The 23,995-nt window shown below is 41.3% G+C and overlaps 1 protein-coding gene across 5 annotated transcripts in view; it reads right to left on the bottom strand.

Moving 5' to 3' along the window:
• LOC102457151 (complement factor H-like) overlaps positions 1-14,419 on the bottom strand; it is a 72,814-nt gene extending 58,395 nt beyond the window's left edge. For 2 of the 5 annotated variants that reach the window (XM_075936709.1, XM_075936705.1), the window contains exons 1-7: positions 14,233-14,411; positions 11,335-11,511; positions 10,026-10,214; positions 9,691-9,873; positions 8,188-8,391; positions 7,370-7,552; positions 137-316 (exon numbers count right to left, since the gene is read on the bottom strand). In XM_075936709.1, coding sequence (XP_075792824.1) covers positions 137-316; positions 7,370-7,552; positions 8,188-8,391; positions 9,691-9,873; positions 10,026-10,214; positions 11,335-11,511; positions 14,233-14,293 — 1,177 coding nt within the window. In that variant the 5' untranslated portion in view covers positions 14,294-14,411. Of the gene's footprint in view, positions 1-136; positions 317-7,369; positions 7,553-8,187; positions 8,392-9,690; positions 9,874-10,025; positions 10,215-11,334; positions 11,512-14,232 lie in introns of all 5 variants that reach the window. The other 3 variants (XM_075936708.1, XM_075936707.1, XM_075936706.1) reach the window with 3 other exon arrangements.
• Between the last annotated feature and the right edge of the window lie 9,576 nt (positions 14,420-23,995).

The following is a 23,995-nucleotide window of genomic DNA, read 5'->3' as shown; positions in this document are numbered from 1 at the left end:
ATCTAAGTTCATTAAGGTAAAACCTGCAGTTATGTCTGTTTCATTTCTGTTTACATTATCAGTTGCAGAAATTATATAAATATTTGTATAACTGGGCAGTAACAGTTTTAAACATGATCAATTAAAACCAACTTACGGGTACATCTTGGAAAGGGTATCCACCCAGTCTTTGTGCATTCAGAAATATTGTTCCTATTATTTGTATCAAAGTGAAATCCTGCATTACAGGTCACACTGATTGTATCCTCTTCTCTGAAGACTCTCCTTAGAGGGTGGTAGGTTCCATTAGTCACTGTTGGAGAATCACATCTAATTTCTAAACAGAAACAGACAAACAAGTTTAAAAACTGGAAAAAGGACATTATGCTGTAAATCTCCCCTTCAGTTAAGATTATCAGGGCATGTCACCATTCTAGTGTTATTTCTAAATAACAAGGTAAGTATCTATACAACAAACACGTTATTTCAAAATAATTTCAAAATAGTGGGGTTCTCATTCCAGAATAATATTTCTAAATAGCTATTTGGGGAGTTATTTTTCTGAAATAGCTTATTTGGAAACTATGCTGCAGTGTAGACGTACCCTAACTTATTTACTAGATTTATTACAGGTTGAATTTCTCTTAACTGGGACTTTTTGGTCCAGCAACAGAGCTGCCCAGTGAGGCTGAATCCAAAGCAGGGCTGCCACCCACCAGTGCAGCTGGACCCCAGCAAGAGGACTGCCCTGAGGGGCTTGGAACCCTACGGTGGGGCTGTGCTTGCTGTAGTGGAGCTGTCATGGTGGGGCCGACAGCCCTGAACTAAGGGGCCAGCAGCAGGAGGAAACCAGCTGGGAGACTGGCAATGGGACTATGGCAAAGAAGCACGGTGATGGCGGGGGGCCCAGAAATGACCTTCCTTGGTCCAGCAAAATCCCTCATCTGAGACAGGTCGTATCCTGAGAGTGCCGGATCAGGGAGGTCCAATCTGTAGCTATGTCATTTATGAACTTCATCTTCATAAAACTGACCCAGAGAAATTCCTATGGACTAAAAGTCTACAGCTCTTCTGCCATCTTTAGTGATGTGAATATTTGCTTGAGATAGTTTATTTTATTGCGGGTTTCAGAATGGAGCAGCTGTTGTTTTAAGCATCGTTCTGATTACTGTGGAAAAACATTATCCAGAAAATGAAGTCTCCCTGGGTATGTCTACACTACCCTCCTAATTCGAAATACGAGGGTAATGTAGTCATACCGCAATTGCAAATGAAGCCCGGGATTTGAATTTCGTGGAATGAGGAGTACAGCTAGTTCGGATTAGGAAGCCTAATCCGAACTAGCTACTCCGTGCCGTGTGTAGCCGCGCGGCACGGGGTTCGAACTGCCGGCATTTAAATATGGTGCCGGCCGGCTTTATGCAAATGAAGCCCGTGAAATTCAAATCCCAGGCTTCATTTGCAATTGCAGTATGACTACATTACCCTCCTATTTCGAATTAGGAGGGTAGTGTAGACATACCCCCAGAGACCTAAAGCTGACTGTACTGGATCTGTTTAATCTCTTCTGCACTACATCCCCGGTGTGTTTGGCTGGATGGAATAAGAGAGCCCATGACAAACAAATCGTTTAAATCATGTTAATATTTAAAGACATAGAAAAAGAAGAAAATGCAGGTAAAGCATTTGAAATAAGGCTTTTTATTCTAAACAACATCCCTTATGTCCTACTTCTTTAGAAGTAGAGAGGTTTTATAAGAATACTCCATTTCCATTTTTAGACAGTATTAAAGATATTGGCAATTCTTCTTTATGGGGAAAAGAGAAGTTAGTTCAGATGGGTTGGAGCTGCTACTGTTAAATTTTGATCCTGCTTCAAGCCAAAATAAAACAAAAAGGGAGAGAAAGGAATAGCAAAACAAAACAATGCAGCTTTTGTCTTTGGTGCCAATTCATACTTGCAACTTCACTGCTGGAGAAACATAAATAAAGCATAGTGATAGAAATGTAGCCGTGTTAGTCTGGGGTAGTTGAAGCAAAATGCAGGACAATGTAGCACTTTAAAGACTAACAAGATGGTTTATTAGATGATGAACTTTCGTGGGCCAGACCCACTTCCTCAGATCAAATAGTGGAAGAAAGTAGTCACAACCATATATACCAAAGGATACAATTAAAAAAAATGAACAGATATGAAAAGGACAAATCACATTGCAGAACAGGAGGGGGGTGCGGGGTGGGGGGAGGAAGGAAGGTAAGTGTCTGTGAATTGATTATATTAGAGGTAGGGAGAGTGGGATGTTTGTGAGTTAATGGTATTAGAGGTGATAATTGGGGAAACTGTCTTGGTAATGGGTGAGATAGTTCAAATGTTTGTTAAGTCCTTGTTGGAAAGTGTCGAATTTTAACATGAATGACAGTTCAGAGGATTCCCTTTCAAGTGCAGATGTAAAAGGTCTTTGTAGCAGAATGCAGGTGATTAAGTCATTGAGAGAGTGTCCTTTCTGGTTAAAATGGCAAGAAACTGTTTTCTCTTTGTGATCTTGTAAATAAATAAATAAAGCAAATCCCCGTATCAGGCATTTATAAGCCTGTAATGATGCAGCGTGGCCTCCTGATGACCCAGAAGAGGAAGTTTCCCTAAATAGCCCTTGGTGAGCTCTGCCAGAGCACCCCAGCCCAGCCCACAGGAAGCAGAAAGGCGGGACTGGAAGTATAAGAAGGGGAGCTCCAAGCTCAGCTGAAGCCCAGCAGCCAAACAGCGAGGAGGCTTGGCCAAAGCTCCAGAGGTAAAGGAGAACCTTACCTTGCCACCCTCAGCAGGATGACTGGGTTGGGACTTTGTACACTTTTTATAAATAAACAGGATGGCATCAGAGCTATGAAACTCTATTAATCAAATCCTCCTCACAGCCATTTGGGTTAAAAGGATGAAGGAAACTTCAGCTTCTTACAGGTACTCTCCTATCATAACCCAAGTCCCTGCCAGCTATTTAAATAGGTCCCTGCTAGACAGAGAACAGGAAAACTTAAGTCCCCTGGGAACTTCTTAACCATGATCAGCTGCAACCAAGACAAAGGAACTAAAACTTTCAGATTCAGAGGAATATCACAGGGACAGTCAACAACCTGGATAAGAAATTGCACTAGTGAGAGGATTTGAGTAAGACCTGCTATCATGACACATTTTTGCCACATTTATATCCCACATGAATGAGAAACTGATTGTCCTAAGCTAAGTAACACTCTGCTCACTTTGTTTATGAACTGTGTCATTTTCTTCTTGTCTATTGAGATCTCAGGTTGGCTGGTACAGGAACCATGATTTCCCACATGTTTCTATGGAAGCCCTACCCACAGAGCCACTCTGCCAGGCATACTCTGGGTATTTTTTTAAATCCTAGACTTCCTCAGTAAAATCTAACAACTGTTTTAGTCAGATACCCCTACATTGTAGTATTCCTTCTAAACATTGTACTCTAAATACAGATGACTTTGAGATCCATTAATGAGTATTCTTTAACATGTTTATCTGTTCTCCAACATGTTTTTGTGTGGTTTTTGGATGCACATCCACTAATGTGATCTATGCCATCAAAGGCCAGCAATTCCCCTCTGCTATGTATATTGGCCAAACTGGACAGTCTCTAAGAGTGAAGGAATTAATGGACACAAATAAGATATCCAAAAAGGCAACACACAAAAACCTGTTGGAGACCACTTTAACCTACACTCATTAATGGAGATCAAGTCACTGTGTTGTTTCAGTCCAACTCCACAAGCCAAACACAAAGGGAAGCATTGGAACTTAACTTCATTTCCAGGTTTGGGACCCATCACAAAGGTATTAATAAAGACATTACCTGACTAGCACTGTACCTTCCACATCCTAATGACTTAACCAATTAAACAATGGGTACGTAAGAACAATTTGCACCTTCTCTATCATCTTCTTGTAAATTGAACACTCTAATTCACTATTTTGTCACCATCCTTCCTCCTCCACTCCCTATTTATTTTTGGAACTAGACTTTTAATACTCCAAAAACTGGACTATGTAGCACTTTAAAGACTAAAAATATGGTTTATTAGGTGATGAGTTTTTGTGGGCCAGACCTACTTCCTCAGATCAAATTGTGGAAGAAAATTGGCATGACCACATATACCAAAGGGATACAATCAAAAAAGTGAACACATATAAAAAGGACAAATTAAATTTCAGAATAGAGGGGTGATGGCTGGGGGAGGGAGGTTAATGTCTGTGAGCTAATGATATTTGAGGTGATAATTGGGGAAACTATTTTTGTAATGGGTAAGATAATTAGCATCTTTGTTGAGACCCAGGCGTAGTGTCAAATTTAAGCATGAATGACAGTTCAGAGGATTCTCTTTCAAGTCTGGTGTTCGATGTCTTTGAAGCAGGATGCAGGTAATCAAGTCATTGAGACATTGCCCTTTCTAGTTGAAATGGCAAGAAACTGTTTTTTCTTTGTGATACTGTCTGATATCTGTTTTGTGGGCATTGATCCTTTGGCGAAGTGTCTGAGACGCCTGTCTAATGTACATAGCAGGTGGACACTGTCGGCACATGATGGCATAAATTATATTTCTGGATGAGCAGGAATGTGTTCTTGATCTTATAACTGATTTGGTTAGGTCCAATACTGCTGTCAGCAGAGTAAATATGTGGACAATGCTGGCACCGGAATTTGTTGCAAGGGAAAGTTCCAGGGTTGGTGTTAGTGTGGTGTGTCCTGTGGTTGTTGGTAAGAATCATCTTGAGGTTAGGTGGTTGTCTATAGGAGAATATGGGTCTGTCTCCAAGAGCCTCTCGGAGTGTAGTATCCTGTTCCAGTATAGGGTTGTAGTTTATTGATAATGTGTTGGACGGGTTTAATTTGGGGGCTGTAGGTGATGACAAGTGGTGTTCTATTGTTGGTTTTCTTGGGTCTGTCTTGAAGTAGATGGTTTCTGGGTATTCGTCTGGCTCTTTCAATTTGTTTTTTTTTTTATTTTTCCTGGTGGGTAATTGAGGTTTATAAATGCTCAGTAGAGATCCTGAAGTTTCTGGTCTCTGTCAGTGGGATTAGAGCAGATGCGGTTGTATTGAAGGGCTTGGCTATAGACAATGGATCTTATGGTGTGTTCTGGATGGGAGCGGGAGGCATGTAGGTAATTGTATGAGTCAGTGGGTTTTCTGTAGAGAGTGGTGTCTAATTTACCATTGGTGATTTGTACTGTGGTATCCAGGAAATGGATCTCTCGTGTAGGATGGTCCAAGCTGAGACTGATGGTGGGGTGTGGGTTGTTAAAATCTCTGTGGAATGTCTCCAGTGTTCCTTGGCCATGGGTCCAGATCATAAAGATGTCATCGATGTAGCATAAGTAGAGAAGGAGTAAAAGGGGACGGGATCTGAGGAAACATTGTTCTAAGTCAGCCATAAAGATGTTAGCGTACTGTGGGTTCATGCAGGTACCCATGGCTGTGCTGCTGATCTGGAGGTATAAGTTGTCCTCAAATTGGAAATAATTGTGGGTGAGAAGAAAGTTACATAGGTCTGCTGCCAGATTGGCAGTGGTGTCCTCTGGGATAGTGTTTCTAATTGCTTGTAATCCGTCTTCATGTGGAATGTTGGTGTATAGAGCTTCTACATCCATGATAGCAAGGATGGTGTTATTGGGGAGGTTATCAATGTTTTGTGGTTTTCTCAGGAAGTCAGTAGTATCTCGGAGATAGCTGGGAGTGTTGGTTTTGTAGGGTTTGAGAAGAGAGTCTACATAGCTGGATAATCCAGTAGTGAGCGTGCCGATACCTGAGATGATGGGACGTCTGGGGTTTCCAGGTTTATGGATTTTGGGAAGCAGATAGAACAATCATGGTCGGGGTTCAGAAGGTGTTTCTGTGTGGATTTGGTCCCAAGTAGATGTAGGGAGTTCTTTAAGCTGACAAAGGAGGTGCTGTGGTCATTATGAATAAGCCCAACTATAAGCAGTAGGCAACCAGACAACTCTCCAACACCACATTTTACAAACCTCTCTTCTCTGATCCCACTTCAGAATACCAAAAGAAACTACACTGTCTCCTTAAAGAAGCAGATAGAACAATCCTGGTCTGGGTTCAGAAGGTGTTTCGGTGTGGATTTGGTCCCAAGTAGATGTAGGGAATTCTTTAAGGAGACAGCGTAGTTTCTTTTAGTTAACCAATTCAATTATAAGATCAAGAACACATATTCCTGCTCATCCAGAAATATAATTTATGCTATCATGTGCCGACAGTGTCCATCTGCTATGTACATTAGACAGGCGTCTCAGACACTTCGCCAAAGGATCAATGCCCACAAAACAGATATCAGACAGTATCACAAAGAAAAAACAGTTTCTTGCCATTTCAACTAGAAAGGGCATTGTCTCAACGACTTGATTACCTGCATCCTGCTTCAAAGACATCGAACACCAGACTTGAAAGAGAAACCTCTGAACTGTCATTCATGCTTAAATTTGACACTACGCCTGGGTCTCAATAAAGATGCTAATTACCTTATCCATTACAAAGATAGTTTCCCAAATTTTCACCTCTAATATCATTAGCTCACAGACATTAACCTCCCCCCCTCCTCTGTCATCACCCCTCTGTTCTGAAATTTAATTTGTCCTTTTTATATGTGTTCACTTTTTTTGATTGTATCCCTTTGGTATATATGGTCATGCCAATTTTCTTCCACAATTTGATCTGAGGAAGTGGGTCTGGCCCAGAAAAGCTCATCACCTAATAAACCATCTTGTTAGTCTTTAAAGTGCTACATAGTCCTGTTTTTTGTTTCAGCTAGAGTAGACTAACATGGCTACATCTCTATTATTTTAATACTCCTGTCATCTGAAGAAGTGGGTTGTACCCACGAAAGCTCATGACACATCTACATGTTTTATTAGTCTTTATGGTGTTGCTAGATTATTTATTGTTTTTTAAGTTTTTCCAGTGACAGACTAATTCAGCTACCCCTCTGAAGTTTCAGGCTATTATGGTTATTGAACTCACATATATCCTTTAATGATTAACTTCAAGAGGATTGAACTGATGGTTTTCTGAAACACCACACAGTAAAAATTGACTGTAACAATAGCGTAATAGAGAAGAATAGTGTAGTAGAGAAATACTCTGCACTGTTGCCTTCAGACACCAATCTATTCTGCACTTCACCATGTTCCAATTATTCTGTGATAGGGTTAGAAACAGTATTTGGCAATACCAAATTAAATAGCTATATGGCAAACCAGTTAGTTTATGCACAAATGCAGGTTTTTAAATGCCACTTTGGAAATCTTCTAACTTGCACATTCACTTAATTTACTGTGCTCCTTTTTCATGACATAAAAATAATTCCATATGTACCTGAACATATTGGTGGGGCTGTCCATTTGCCCAAGCGGCATGTGATTGTTTTGGATCCTGTCATTCCATGAAAACGTTGGCATTTGTACTCCACTGAAGAACCTGCTGCATATACTGGCAATTGTTCAGAAATGATGTCTCCATTTTGAATAGAAGGTGCAGGACCACATCTTCCTAATTCATCTGAAATAAACACAGAGCATTGAAATAGAGAGTAATTGTACTGTATTATATATATTAGATACTTAAAGTGAAAATGCTGATAGCACTCTTCCCTTGCCTAATTTTACCTGTAAAGTCTGAACCTTCAAGAAAGTAGATGCTCAATCCTGCTGTATTAATTCTGCCTTCTGATCCCACTTATCCATTTTCTTACCAACTCTACACCAACGATAAATGAATTGAGAAGCATCTCTGCTAAGTTTATACACCCTGACCTGGGAACTCTGTATTTGCAAGGAAGCTAATTTACCTGTAACTACATCTAGTTTGACTTTTTCACTAAAGGCTAATTTTTCCCAATGTGTGCTGATCTTTTCCGAGTTTATCAAATAATACATTAAAGCAATAAATGCTTCTATCTACCCTAATCTATTAAACTGTTATGTTCAACAACTAAGCCAGTGAAGTCCTCCTAAATAAATACAAGGTAATTCATTTCACAAGTGTTATCTGTACATTGTACACTTTTTATAGTGATAGTTTTCTGTACTTATCCAATAAAAGCTGATGAAGCACTGGTCTTCTGTTCCCAGATTACTCATTTTCCTCCCATCTCTGAATATCCCCAAAATAGTCATGTTATTAAGAATGAATACCTTTATTGCAGTGTGGATATGCAATGTTGCCTGAATTACACTGCACAGTAAAGTTGGAAATAGATAACAATGCCTGGGGTATGTGTCCTGATTTGCAATTAAACACAACAAAATCATGGTATTGTACGTATTGTGTTCCATTGTATGCCTCAGTCAGCTCTATGCCATGATTTTGCATTTCTTCCTGAGAGATAATACATGGGTCTAGAATGAAAAAAAAAACGGGAATATAATTACGTACATATTTTTATTGTGGTAAGATAGCATGTTAAATTACTATGTTTTCCTTCTGTCAAGGAATCAAAATGTCAGAAGTTAGGACTGGCTCAAAGAAAAATTTTAAATATGGGGAAGACAATGCATGGTCAAACAGTCCAATCAAATACAATGGTCATAATCTAAAACAGTCGTCTCCAACCTTTTTGCACCCAAGAGTACTTTTTGAATTTAAGGGCAACCCAGGATCTACCCTGCCCCTTCCCACAGTTGCCACCTTTTCCTCAAAGGACTGTCCAGCTCACTCCATCCACCCTCTTCCATTGCTTGCTCTCCCCCTCCCACGCTCACTTTCACTGGGCTGGGGTTGGGGATCATGAGTGGTTTGGAGTTCAAGCTCTGGGTGCAAGAGGGAAAGAGGGGATTCTGGGCTGGGCAGAGTGTTGGGGAGTAGAAGGGGGTGGACGTTGCTGGTTCTGAGAGGGGAATAAGGGCTGGGATAGGGGTGTGGGCAGGGATGTAGGGTGTTGGCACTGAGATGAGAGTTTGGTCTGGGGTAGAAGATATGGGGTGCAGGGGGCTGGATGTTGGGGTACTTCCTGCCTGGCCTAGCCCCATGCTGCTCCTGGAATGTGCCCACTTGACTCCTGGGAGTCAGGGTAGGAAGCGTTCCCCATCTCTGCTAGCACCACCCCCTCAACTCCCAGTTCCCCATTCCCAGTCAATGGGCATCACCAACAGAAACAAAAAAAATCGAAAAATGCAGCAGGTCTCACACACTCAGGGAGTGCTCTCAGTCCAGACTAGTGAGGCTGGTCTCACTCTGCCCCACTTAGTGGAAGTGGGATACAGGGTAAAATATTTTATCTGAATTAATCATGATATTAATATAGGCCATATAAACACTGAATCCCTATTGATAATGTCTTGGCCTCAATCATATCCAAAGTCAATCAGTTGTCCCATCTAACTTATGTGTATTTACTTTTATTAGTTTGAATTTTATACTTTGAAATTACACTGGATGTTCATTGAATGTTCATGAAATGCTGAATTTCAAGGAAATGCATGCTCCAAAAACAAATTCAACAGATTTTGGACTCTCGTGGGAAATATTTAGATTTCTAACAGTAAAATCTCTACATTATGGAGTTCAAAATACTATTACAAAACAATTTGACAACAAAATTTATATTTGAATTGTGAAGCATCTTTACCTACTATCAGGTATATTTACTGTTAGAAACATTAAAAAAAGAGGCTTTGTTTTTGAAAACATCATCTTACCCTCACAAACTGGTATTTCAATCCAGTTTCCATTGTCACAGAAAGATTTGTTTTGCCCTTTCAATGAATAAAACTTTTGACATGTGTACTCCACAAGAGAGCCTGAGGCATACTCTTTTTGGGCAAAAGTAGTCATATCTCCATTAGCAACAACAGGGGGACGTCCACATTTCTTTCCTGTCTCTAGGCAAAAACAAAACAAAACAAAGCAAAAATAACACAATGTACAAACATTGCTTGCTCACCTTTAAGGCAACTTTGAATGAGATTTTCTTCATTATCTTCTCTTCATCTCATGTGATCTATAGACAATGTCTGCAAATTACCATACTTACCAGAGATACACAGTGGAAAATCCATGTGCCCATCAAAACACTTCCTGTTTGAGGGCACCATGAGGACATATCCTTCACTGCAAGAAAATTCCACAACTTGATCAGTTTGAATCATTAATGTACGTCTACGGCCACTAGGCAGAAGCAGTTTTTTCTCCTCAAGCTGCTGTTTTGTGATAGTGCATGGTGCTAAGTGAAAACAGGAAAAATTAAAGCAACATATTACTCATCACTAATATTTAAATTAATTAGTCCCAAAAGTCAAAATCAGATTACATAGAATTAAAGCTTTTTTATTTTTAACCTTTCACCATAATAAGAATCTCATTTATGCTGTGGCCCCAGAAAGCAATTATGTCACATATCAAAATAATTTATGAACTAAATCTCATCATTAATTTCAAGAGTCTGCATTAGATATGGGACCTAATTCTGCTTCCATTGGGTTCCGAGTTGAATTACATTTCAATTGCACTTTACATTTGTCAAGCAATGGTAAAAGGGAGATGGTGACATGCTGTCTGCAAAGTAGCTGCTGCCCGTCAGACAGTTGGAACTGGGGTTACTGGAGAAATGACCAATTAAGAGATCATCCCTAAGAACCTCAATATATACTGAGTTCAGGTCTGTTTCATTTTGATCAGAAAATCATTTCTGTTGACTCATTTTTATCAGTTCCTTGATAAACTTTTCTTTTATAACTAAGAATATTACTTGTAGAGACTCAGTCAAATATACACAACACAAGGGTAAAGATTTACGTGTCTTGGAAGGTGTATGTGGAGAGGCAAGCAGTGGTTTAAAGGTAACACAGTTTGCCCTGCTACATTAAGTTATTAGGCTTCTTAACTATTTAAATTGCCAAAGGTTTCAAATGACTATTTATAAATTGTCCTAAGAACTCGAGGCGGGAACGTCTGGACATAGATTACTGGGAGCGAGGGAAGTCAAGCCCCAAGAGGAGAGTTGTGTGAAGGAATTTGAAGGAAGGAAGCTGCTCCAGGAATAAAGAATGAAGGTGACTCCACAGTCATTAGAATGTCACTGTATACATGGAGGGATAACACAGTGAACCCACTGGTAAGACAATGCTATAAAATCGAGTGACAGAAATTTAATACACTATTTGTTTTCTTCCTTGACAGATACCTGTGTCAGAATGCACCCTGACACCATGGGGATGGCACACCAACCACATTCCTGCAATACTGAAGTAACAAAGAATTCCTCTGGCCTCTGGTGTCTGAGTGACAGCTACATAAATTCACCTCAGATTTGGGAAATACAATAAATCCAAATTTCCTTTTACCCAAACATTTTGGAGGTGGCGTCCAGTTTCTCCCGTCACACTTTATCCGTTGTGATCCTGCCAGTGTGTATCCAGGGTTGCAGCCATACTGCACTGTGTCACTCTCCACATATTGCAGCTTCTCATCACTAATAATGTTGCCAAAATCAACATCAGGTGGCTGTTCACACACTGGCACTAAACAAACCAAACACACAGTGTTATTAATTAGAGGTGCAGATTGGGAATCTAAGCAGCTGAGTGTCTCAGTCTGTTTTGTCAGCTTGCACAGCAGTGCTCAGGTAGATTTTAGATTGCATATATGTCATAGAATCATAGAATACTAGGACTAGAAGGGACCTCGAGAGGTCATCGAGTCCAGTCCCCTGCCCTCATGGCAGGACCCAGTACTGTCTAGATCATCCCTGATATACATATATCTAACCTACTCTTAAATATCTCCAGAGATGGTCAATGTCTCCAGAAGATTAATTTCAGCTAAAATATAATACCGTTATCTCTTCCCCTTTATCTATTTATATATATAAACCATCACAGAAAGAAAAAAAATTAATTTAGCACATCTTTTCCTGCTTAAAAATCTATTCCATATTGGTGAGACCTGTGTAATCTTGTCACATCCACACTGGTCGATGCATGCAAATCTAAAATATGTCATGGGGCCCTGGGAGAAGGGAGGAAGTCCTATAAAGAAAAGTAGCAAAAGCTACTGTTGAAAATCAGATATTCTGGTTAGGCATGAAGGGGTCTGAAAATTAATGTCTCCTACCATACAAACAATTAGTTGAGACAGTGAAAATGTGAATAACTGATCACAGCACAGAGTGTGGGCACCTCATGCCATGTCCAGTTACCCAGATTTTCATGCGTGAAGAACTGTGAATCTTTCAGAAGGTAAGTTGTTAAACTTCTGAGTTGCTTAGTTACTGTTGCATAAAAAAGCCTCCCCCTGAGCTTACTTGATTTATGTACATGGATTTTCTAAAGCTACACCAAACTGTAAGGTCTAAGGTTTTAAACTGCAACTCACTGTAATGTTTGTCAAATTTTTGTAATCTGTGTAACTCTCAGAAACTTACTGTAAGCTGCAACTACATAATCTTTTTAATTCTCAGCCACCTTGCTTGTAACTTCCTCTAAGATGCATTCTCCCCTGAGTGAATGGAGAAAGAGTGTGAGCATGTGTTTAAAGAAGGCTTGGAACAATGGAGCACATTTCAATGAGTCATCACAGTCTGGGCATGCTCCCTGGTGGATAAAGGGAAGTCTGGGCATGCTCCCTGATGACAAGGTGAATGAGTGACAGGGGCCATTCAGACACAATATAAGGAGAGGAAAAACATGTGAAACTCTTTTTTTCTTCCCCTTGCTCCTGAGAAGCTCCTCTCCAGTGTCTCTCCTCCTGACAAGCTTCCCCAGCCATGATGAACAGACAGACCCTCCAGGATCTACATGCCTTGGCTCCTTCTGCAACCCATATGCCTGTGTAAGAGTGTGAGTGCCTGAGGGCAGGAATGAATGGGTGTCAATGAGTGAATGAATTGTGGGGTGTGTGCTTGCTTGTGTGTGTGTGTGTGTGTAAGAGAGAGATAGCTCTAGCTTCTTTAGTTTAAACCTTTGGTGGCTGTTCTCCCCTCTTTAGTTTTACCTGGTGGAAATAAACCCATAGCAGTGTAACCCTGGATGGTATCCAGTGAGAATATTTTTAGGATAACGGTTGCCATGGATTATTTGAGCAAAAACAGTCTGTCTGATATTAAAAGTTACAGTTCAAATGGCCCCCTCTGTGTACCAAAAATATTAACTGTTTGCAACCCTCCCAGTCTCCCAGAAAGTCATCCCCTCTGGGCTAGTGCACTGTATGGGTATGTCTACACTACCCCGCTAGTTCGAACTAGGAGAGTAATGTAGTCATCCACAGTTGCAAATGAAGCCCGGGATTTGAATTTCCCGGGCTTCATTTGCATGAAGCCGGCCGGCGCCATTTTTAAATGCCGGCTAGTTCGAACCCCATGCCGCGCGACTACACGTGGCACGGAGTAGCTAGTTCGGATTAGGCTTCTAATCCGAACTAGCTGTACTCCTCGTGGAACGAGGAAGCCTAATCCAAACTAGCTACTCCATGCCGCGTGTAGCCGCACGGCACGGGGTTCGAACTAGCCGGCATTTAAAAATGGAGCCGGCTGGCTTCATGCAAATGAAGCCCAGGAAATTCAAATCCCGGGCTTCATTTGCAACTGCGGATGACTACATTACCCCCGCTAGTTCGAACTAGCGAGGTAGTGTAGACATACCCTATGATGTAATGGGAAAGGACTCGGAAAGTCTAGTGTCAAAGATTAAAATATACCCTTCCCTGTAGAGCTCAATGCACCATTTATTGGTATTTTCAAAGTATCTATCCCCATAGCATCTTTATATCAAGCCTATATACCATAATTTCTACAATCAGCATGACTTTACACTTGGAGTGGGATGAAAAGAAAACAATTGCTAAACAAACATGAATTCTGTTGAATTCATAGTTAATTTAGTGTGACAAAAATAACTCTGGAGAAACACAGAAAACAGATATTTGGTTGCCTTAGTAAACTTCATCAGCGGCCAAGATTACTGTGAGGACATAAAAAGGGGAATTAGGAACATACTGTTACACTGGGAATCCCTCTTAACTATTTTGTGGTATTCACATAGCCTTGTTTTATTAGGCAGTAGATACAGTGAATAGTCTCTAGAACAACACAGAAGTAAGGCTTCATAACTAACCCTCCATCTCTCAATATCCTCATTCATTCTCCTCTCTTTGCCACTAACACCTCTATTAACTATATTCCATTAATCACTGTTTTACCATGGTACATTAGGACCGAGGGTCCTTTCATTTTTTTTGCATCTTACCTTCTCCTATAGCATAGAATGCCCACAGTATCTGAGCGATGACACATCTCAGCAAAGTCATGTTTGTGCTGGATAAAATACACCCAGCACTGGTAATGCCTGTCAGAGTTCTGCTGTTTTTTTAATCCTGTCCTCCAAAAATGAAGACCTGCCCTTCCTTTCTACTCCCTCTGGTTGCACTCTCCACCTCTTCTCTTGCAACATCAAATTCCAGAGATAACAGATGTAAAGTCCATCGTGAATAGAACACTGAAGTTGTATCTGTGCTAGAAATGGAATGCAGGTTGATCTACTGAGCAAACCAGGAGCCTGGAGCAACATTTGGGCCATGTTTCCAGTACATTTTTTTTTTGAGTCACTTACTTCATATTAACTGGCAGAAATCTCTACTGAAGCCCAGGGCTGAGATCACATTTGCTTGTGGTATTGTGCAAGGCTTGCTATTTATCAGTCATTGATCTCACAGAACACACAGGACTTTGATTATAGAGTGAGGAAGAGCTTATTCCGGTAAATCACATTTTGGAGGAACTTTCCAGCAATGGTTAAAGTCTATAAATACTCATCACATTTACTTACTTTAAGTTATCAAACTCTAGTTGATTCTTTTGTCCCTGTGGAGAGTATATTTGATTTGGGGATAGGAAGGAGGGCAGTATATTTGCAAACATTTAAAGTTCATTTTCCTAGGCTAGAATGAAGTAAAGACATATATGATCCCCTAGAATCCCCCCTAGTAATGTAAAGTTATTCCCTATATTACACTTTCTAGTATTCTCTCTAGTCTAGTTGCAGAAAGAAAGAAAGAAAGAAAGAAAGAAAGAAAGAAAGAAAGAAAGAAAGAAAGAAAGAAAGAAAGAAAGAAAGAAAGAAAGAAAGAAAGAAAGAAAGAAAGAAAGAAAGAAAGAAAGAAAGAAAGAAAGAGAAAACAATACATAGCTCTGTAGTTCTGTGTAGGAATTCATGACATACCAATAATACTTCAAAAAATCACAGTTCCTCCATGCTCAGTAGAGACTTGTTAAGAACATAACAACAGCCATACTGGATCAGACCAAAGGTCCATATAGCCCAGCATCCTGTTTGCCGACAGTGGCCAATACCGGATGCCTCAGAGAGAGGGAACACAGCAGGTGATCCCTCTCCTGTTACCCATTTCCAGATGAACAGAGGCTAGGGACAGCATTCCTACCCATCCTTGCTAATGGCCATTCATGGACCTAACCTCCATGAATCTTTCCAGGTCTTTTTTGAACCCTGTTAAATTCCTAGCCTTCACCACAACCTCTGGCAAGGAATTCCACAGGTTGACTGTGCACTCAGTGAAGAAAAACTTCCTTTTGTTTGTTTTAAACTTGTTGCCTATTAATATCATTTGGTGACCCCTAATTCTTATATCATGGGAATAAGTAAATTACATTTCCTTATTCATGTCTTCCACCCCTTCTTCCACTCCAGTAATGATTTTACAGACCTTTATCATATCCCCCTTAGTCTCCTCTTTTCTAAGCTGAAAAGTCCAAGTGTTTTTAATATCTCTTCATATGGGACCCATTCCAAACCCCTTATCATTTTTGTTGCCATTTTCTGAACCTCTTCCAATGCCAATATATCTTTTTTAGATGAGGCGACCATATCTATATGTACTGTTCAAGGGTTTTATATAGAGGCATTTATATATTTTCTGTCTTATTCTCGATACTTTTTTAATGAAACATTTTATTTGTTTTTTCACTGCCGCTGCACATTGAGTGGATGTTTTCAGAGAACTATCCACAATGACTCCAAAAACTCTCTCAATTAATTGTAGGCAAATTAATCCCCATTATATTATACAAATATAGTTGGGATTATTTTTTCCAATGTGCATTACTTTACATTTATCAACATTAAATTTCATTTGCCATTTAAGATCAACATACTATACTGACTACAGTGAAAGACTCTGCCTCACACTAGCCAAGAAATTAAGGAACCACCTGATAAGTATTTTATACAAGAAACAGAAAAACATCAAGAATGACATTTCTAACTTAGAGAGTCTCATCTCAAGACAAACATCCACACCAGCTAACACCTTGCAAGACTTTTGTTCCACCAGACAAGAAATCTACTATACACACTTCGATTCCCTACAACAAAGAAAGGACAATAAACTTTCTAAACTGCTCCACACCACAGGCTATAACAGCAACTACCTCAACCCACCGAATAATATTGTTAACCTCTCCACCTACAGACTCAATCCAGCAGAAAAGTCTGTCTTCTCCCGGGGTCTCTCTTTCTGCCCTTTGTCCTCCACAAACTGTATACAATTTTGTGGTGACCTTGAGGCTTTTTTTCGCCGCCTCCGCCTCCAAGAATATTTCCAAACCTCCAATGAACATCAATCTGACCTACCATATCCCCCCTATCAACACCAAAGGAAAAATAATTCTATATGGACTCCCCCTGATGGTCGGAATTCCAATCTGGATTTCTATATACAAAGCTTCCAAAACAACGCACAGACTGACATTATTCGCAAACGACAACAAGCGACACACAATCTCAGCCGCGCTGAACACCATGCCATCAAGAGTCTCAAAAACAACCTGGACATTATAATCAAACCAGCTGACAAAGGGGGTGCTAGGGTCATTATGAATAAGGCCGACTATAACCAGGAGGCAACCAGACAACTCTCCAACACCACATTTTACAAACCTCTCTCCTTTGATCCCATCTCGGAATACCAAAAGAAACTACACTGTCTCCTTAAAAGCCTCCTTACAGCTACTTGGGAACAAATCCACACAGAAACACCTTCTGACCCCCGACCAGGATTGTTCTATCTGCTTCCCAAAATCCATAAACCTGGACACCCCCGACGTCCCATCATCTCTGGTATCGGCACACTCATTACTGGTTTATCCAGCTATGTAGACTCTCTTCTCAAACCCTACACAACCAACTATCTCCAAGATACTACTGACTTCCTAAAGAAACTAAAAAACATTGATAACCTTCCCAATAACACCATCCTTGCCACCATGGATGTAGAAGCTCTATACACCAACATTCCACATGAAGACAGATTACAAGCAATTAGAAACACTATCCCAGAGGACACCACTGCCAGTCTGATAGCAGACCTATGTAAGTTTGTTCTCACCCACAATTATTTCCAGTTTGAGAACAACTTATACCTCCAGATCAGCGGCACAGCCATTGGTACACGCATGGCCCCACAGTATGCTAACATCTTTATGGCTGACCTAGAACAACGTTTCCTCAACTCCCATCCCCTTTTACTCCTTCTCTACTTACGCTACATCGATGACATCTTTAAGATCTGGGCACATGGACCATTCTACACGAGAGATCCATTTCCTAGACACCACAGTACAAATCAGCAATGGAAAATTAGACACCACTCTCTACAGAAAACCCACTGACTCATATAGTTACTTACATGCTTCCAGCTCCCATCCAGAACACAACATATGATCCATCATCTATAGCCAAGCCCTTCGATACAACTGCATCTGCTCCAATCCCACTGACAGAGACCAGAAACTTCAGGATCTCTACTAAGCATTTATAAACATCAACTACGCATCCAGAGAAATAAAAAAGCAAATTGAAAGAGCCAGACGAATACCTAGAAACCAACTACTTCAAGACAGACCCAAGAAAACCAACAATAGAACACCACTTGTCATCACCTACAGCCCCCAATTTAAACCTGTCCAACACATTATCAATAAACTACAGCCTATACTGGAACAGGATACTAAACTCCAAGAAGCTCTGGGAGACAGACCCATAGTCTGCTATAGACAACCACCTAACCTCAAGAGGATTCTTACCAGCAACCACAGGTCATACCACACTAATACCAACCCTGGTACCTTCTCTTGCAACAAACCTCGTTGCCAGCTTTGTCCACATATTCACTCTGCTGATACCATTTTTGGACCCAACCAAATGAGATCAAGAACACATATTCCTGCTCATCCAGAAATATAATTTATGCAATCATGTGCCGAAAGTGTCCGTCCGCTATGTGCATTGGACAAACGTCTCAGACACTTTGCCAAAGGATCAATGCCCACAAAACAGATATCAGATAGGATCACAAAGAAAAAGCAGTTTCTTGCCATTTCAACCAGAAAGAGCATTGTCTCAATGACTTGATTACCTGCATCCTGCTTCAAAGACCTTTTAAGACTTCACTTCAAAGAGAATCCTCTGAACTGTCATTCATGCTTAAATTCAACACTTTACACTCAAATTTGAATAAAGGCACTAATTATCTTACCCATTACAAAGATAGCTTCCCCAATTATCACCTCTAGTATCATTAGCTCACAGACATTTACCACCCCTCTTCCCACCCCACTTCGATCCCTCTTCTGTTCTGAAACTTGGTTTGTCCTTTTCATATGTGTTCATTTTTTTAAATTGTATCCTTTGGTATATATGGTTGTGACAATTTTCTTCCACTATTTGATCTGAGGAAGTGGGTCTGGCCCACGAAAGCTCATCACCTATTAAACCATCTTGTTAGTCTTTAAAGTGCTACACAGTCCTGTTTTTTGCTTTAGCTTTTTGAGATTTTGCCACTGCACTGTTTACCCCTTTCTCTATATAAATATTTATAAATGTATAAATAAGTTGAATAGGATTGGTCCTAGGACAGACCCTTGGGGGAACCCATTAGTTACCTCTCTCCACTCTGAAAACTTACTATTTAATCCTACCCTTTGTTTCCTGTCTTTTAACAAGTTAGCAACCCATGAAAGGACCTTCCCTCTTATCCCATGACTAATTTACTTTGCTTAAGAGCCTTTGGTGAGGGACCCTGTTAAAGACTTTCTGGAAATCTAAGTACACTATATACACTGAATCCTCCTTGTCCACTTGTTTGTTGACCCCTTCAGAGAACTCTAGGGCTATGTCTAGACTGCATCCCTTTTCCGTAAGGGGGATGCAAATTAGACACATCGCAATTGCAAATGAAGCGGGGATTTAAATCCCCCCTGCTTCATTTGCATAAACATGGCTGCCGCTTTTTTCTGGCTCGGAGCTTTGCCGGAAAAAAGTGCCAGTCTAGACATGGATCTTTCGGAAAATAAAGCCTTTTCCAAAAGATCCCTTATTCCTTTTTTTAAGTGGAGTAACTGATCTTTCAGAAAAGGCTTTATTTTCCGAAAGATCCCCATCTAGACTAGGGCTTTTTTCCGGCAAAGCTCCGAGATGGAAAAAAGTGGCAGCCATGTTTATGCAAATGAAGCTGGGGGGATTTAAATCCCCGCTTCATTAGCAATTGTGATACGTCTGATTTGCATCCCTTTTATGTAAAAAGGATGCAATCTAGACGTAGCCAGGGTGAGTTAAACATGTAGGGTATGTCTACACTACATGGCTCCGTTGACGGAGCCATGTAGATGAGGGTTGTAGACGTAGAAAAATGAAGCGGCGATTTAAATAATTGCCACTTCATTTACATCAAAATGGCTGCCACGCTGTGCCAATCAGCTGTTTGTCGGCATAGTCTGGACGCTCAGCAGTCGACATCAGAAGCCTTTGTCGACCATCCTGGTAAACCTCATCCCACAAGGGGTGGTGTCCTGGATGGAAAGGTTGGGGCTGTCTATATTTTGCTTTTCTCCCTTCTACCATTTGTTAGAATCATGAACTCATGATCACTTTCACCCAAGCTCGCTTCCACTTTCAAATTTTCAACCAGTTCCTCCCTATTTGTTAAGATCAAATCTATAAAGGCTTCCCCCAGTAACTTCTGCAGCCTTCTGAAATAAAAACTTATCTCCAAAAGAGTCCAAGAATTATTATTAGATTTTCTGCGCCCTGCTATGCTGAGGAAAGATACCATCTCTCCCTTTAGGATACTGAGCTGTGAAGCCTCTTCTAGTATTAGGCCACTGGAGCAGATCAGCCACTTGGATACCACATGCCTTCATGGATGAAACGTTCTAGAAAGCTTTCTCCTGCTCGCACTGTTCATCACACTGATGCTTGCACTGTGTGTCTATATTAGAGTTAATTAAAAAGGAGCGACAGGAACAATGCTCATTCCCAGGTATACAAATACATTTAAACACCCATGTCAACCCTCTAAACACCGCTGACCTTTTGATAACCACTGTCCCACTGCTGCCTAAACCACTAACACACCTAAGCACCTATCTGCCAAAGTTTCCACTGGCTGCCATTGCCAAAGCTGCCCCACCCCAACAGCTAGCAAGTAACTTGGAGCCCTCTCTCAGGCTGTGGAGGCACTGAAATGGGATTGTCAAAGTAGCCAGGAAAATGGCTGCTGGGCCTGTAACATGCTCAGAGCACAGCTAAGGACTGATACCGGTCAGACCTCCCAGGAGTCCCCTGATGTCCCAGAGGGACAACACAGCACCCACACAAAAGGCATAGGCACACAGAAACATACTGCAAGAATATCTTTGGGGACCTAGGTGTTACACTTGTGGCTGTTTTCAGAACTATACACAAAGTTTCAAGAGTAGAAAAGTCCACAACTGAGGGAGGAAAAAAAATCCAATCTCCAACAGCAAATAACACCAAATGATTAGGGTGACATCCCCACTTTGAAGTGAAAAACCGGTGACAGACCCAGTAAAAATGAAGGCCACTGATTTGCATCCAGGGTACCTTGAGATGAGTTTGCATATTCCTGCTCATGGGAAAGGAGCTCCCTCTTGGCGCTTTATGACAGAACCTGTTCAAAGCATGTCTGCCCCTCCCCTCTCCTATGAGTCTCTGAACCTTTTGGGAGCACATCGGAATGGGGAAGGAGCTGCATTTTCTGTCACTTCAGTTCCTTCAAACTACCACTACCAGTGGAAGTGAACCATACAGCTTCCTTGGGGCTGAGGGATTTTCTCCATGTCAAGTGTTATTTTTTAGACTTGCTGGTATTGTTTATAGTTATTAGTGTATGTGTTCAGTCCAATTCCACTAGGTTATGGCAGAACCTCAGCAGAAGAAAAAGAAGCCACACTTTAAGGGGTATGCTTTGTACCCAGCTATTTTCCCTGCATCAGAATAGATATGAAGTGTAGGGGAGAAGGAAATTCTCCCTCGCTTTGCGGTATTTGCCAAACTTTCATTCCCCAATAATGTACGTATAAGTGCGAATACACAGAGTGCTTCCAGAAGAAATGTGTATTAAAAGAGGAGGAAAATAAACAAGGGAAAAATAATCCCTTCCCCCTCTCTGTTTCCTACTACATCTAGTCCACTTCATAAAGTCCCAGGAAAGGACACACCTGTTTTGCTTCACAGTTAATCCAGCACAGCTAGGCAAATGATGTGTTCATCACACTGACAAAAACTAATGAGCAAAGGGAAAAACTTCTGTGTTGAGTGATGCCTTCACTAGAGCTACATACACACAAAGGAGGGCAGGGAGAAGGAATCGAGAACAAGTAACACTATAAGACCTCACAAGTCCTTTTTGCAAACAGGTGAGTGCTAACAGGGAGTTTTGAGAGGGAGTTCTCCAGGTGAAGGAGAAGCAGATACAGGACTCTTGAGGGAAGTGTGTTTTGTTATTGGGGCTTTCTTACTGTGTGCTGAGCTTGTGTTTCTTTGGTGTGTAGTGGTGTTGGGTTTTTTTTTCCTTTCCCTGTTTGAGTGAGGCTTTAGAGAGAGAGTTCTCCAGGTAGAGGAGAAGCAGATACAGGAGTCTTGGGGGAAGTGGGTGTTGTGTTTGGGGCTTTCTTGCTGTGTGCTGAGCTTGTGTTTGTGAGTGAGGGTTGGTGTGTGTTCTTTTTTGTTTTTTGTTTATTTATTTATTTATTTATTTATTTTCCCCTGTGTTTGAGAGTGAGGCTTTTTTTTTCCCCCACCTCCTCATCCCCTTGATGGCGTTTGCTCAAGGATTGTTAGGAAGAGATGGGATCCACCTAATGAAGAGAGGAAGGAGCATCTTCGCGGGCAGGCTTGCAAACCTAGGCTGTGTCCAGACTCAGGGGTTTTTTCGAAAAAAGTAGCCTTTTTTCGAAAAAACTTCCCCTGCGTCCAGACTCAAGCTGCGTTCTTTCGAAATTAATTCGAAAAAACACGGCTTTTCTTTTGATTGCGGTAAACCTCAATTTACGAGGAAGAACGCCTTCTTTCGAAAGTTCCTCTTTCGAAAGAAGGCGTTCTTCAATGTAAATAGGGCTTCTTCAAAAGAGAGCATCCAGACTCACTGGATGCTTTCTTTCGAAAAAGCAAGCCGCTTTTTTGAAATTTCTCCGTGCAGTCTAGACGCTCTCTTTCGAAAGAGGCTTGCAGTCTAGACATAGCCCTAGTGAGGAGGGCTTTAAACTAGGTTCGTCGGGGGACGGTGACCAAAACCCTGAGGGGAGTGGGAAAGTCAGATACCGGGAAGAAATGCATAGAGGAAGGGGCAAGAAAGGAGGACCCATGTTTCGAATGAAGAAGCTAGGACGATCAACTAGTTACCTGAAGTGTTTGTACACCAATGCGAGAAGCCTGGGCAACAAACAGGAAGAACTGGAGGCCCTGGCCCAGACCAAGAAATATGATTTAATTGGGATAACAGAGACTTGGTGGGATGACTCGCATGATTGGAGCGCTGTCATGGAAGTGTATAGACTGTTCAGGAACAACAGGCAGGGGAGAAAAGGAGGAGGAGTTGCACTATACGTAAGAGAGCACTACAATTGCTCTGAACTCCGGTATAAAGAGGGAGAAAAACCTATTGAGAGTGTATTGGTTAAGTTTAAAGGAGCAAACAACAGCATTGATGTTGTGGTTGGTGTTTGCTACAGGCCACCGAATCAGGTGGATGAGGTAGATGAGGCTTTCTTCAGACAACTGAGCGAAGCTTCCAGATCGCAGGCCCTGGTTCTTGTGGGGGACTTTAAACACCCTGACATCTGCTGGGAAACCTATACGGCAGTACACAGGCAATCCAGGACGTTTTTGGAGAATGTTTGGGATAACTTCTTGACACAGGTGCTGAAGGATCCGACCAGAGGCCGTGCGCAGCTTGACCTTCTGCTCACAAACAGGGAGGAACTAATAGGGGAAGTGGAGGTGGGTGACAACCTGGGAAGCTGTGATCATGAGATGGTAGATTTCAGGATCCTGACCAAAGGAAGAAAAGAGAGTAGTAAAATACACACCTTGGACTTCAAAAAAGCAGATTTTGACTCCCTCCGAGATCTGATGGGCAGAATCCCCTGGGATGTTAACATGAAGGGGAAAGGAGTCCAGGACAGCTGGCAGTATTTTAAAGAAGACTTATTGAAGGCACAGAAAGAAACCATCCTGACGCGTAGCAAGAGAGGCAAACATGGTTGGAGACCGGACTGGCTTACAGGGGAAATCCTTGGTGAACTTAAGCACAAAAAAGAAGCTTACAAAGAGTGGAAACTTGGACAAATGACCAGGGAGGAGTTTAAAGGTATAGCTCAAGAATGCGGGGGGGTTATCCATGGGTCCGGACTTAGTGCATCCGAGGGTACTGAAGGAGTTGGCAAATGTCATTGTGGAGCCTTTGGCTATTATCTTTGAAAAGTCGTGGAGATCGGGAGAAATCCCGGATGACTGGAAAAAGGCAAATGTAGTGCCCATCTTCAAAATAGGGAAGAAAGATGATCCAGGGAACTATAGGCCGGTCAGTCTTACCTCGGTTCCTGGAAAAATCATGGAAGGGATCCTTAAGGAATCCATATTGAGGCACTTGGATGAGAGGAAAGTGATTAGGAATAGTCAGCATGGATTCACAAAG

This window comes from Pelodiscus sinensis, chromosome 9 (genome assembly GCF_049634645.1).
Source record: "Pelodiscus sinensis isolate JC-2024 chromosome 9, ASM4963464v1, whole genome shotgun sequence".
In the NCBI taxonomy this organism is placed as follows: Eukaryota; Metazoa; Chordata; order Testudines; family Trionychidae; genus Pelodiscus; species Pelodiscus sinensis.
The sequence above is the reverse complement of the archived record's forward strand: the minus strand, read 5'-3'. Positions and strand labels throughout refer to the sequence as shown.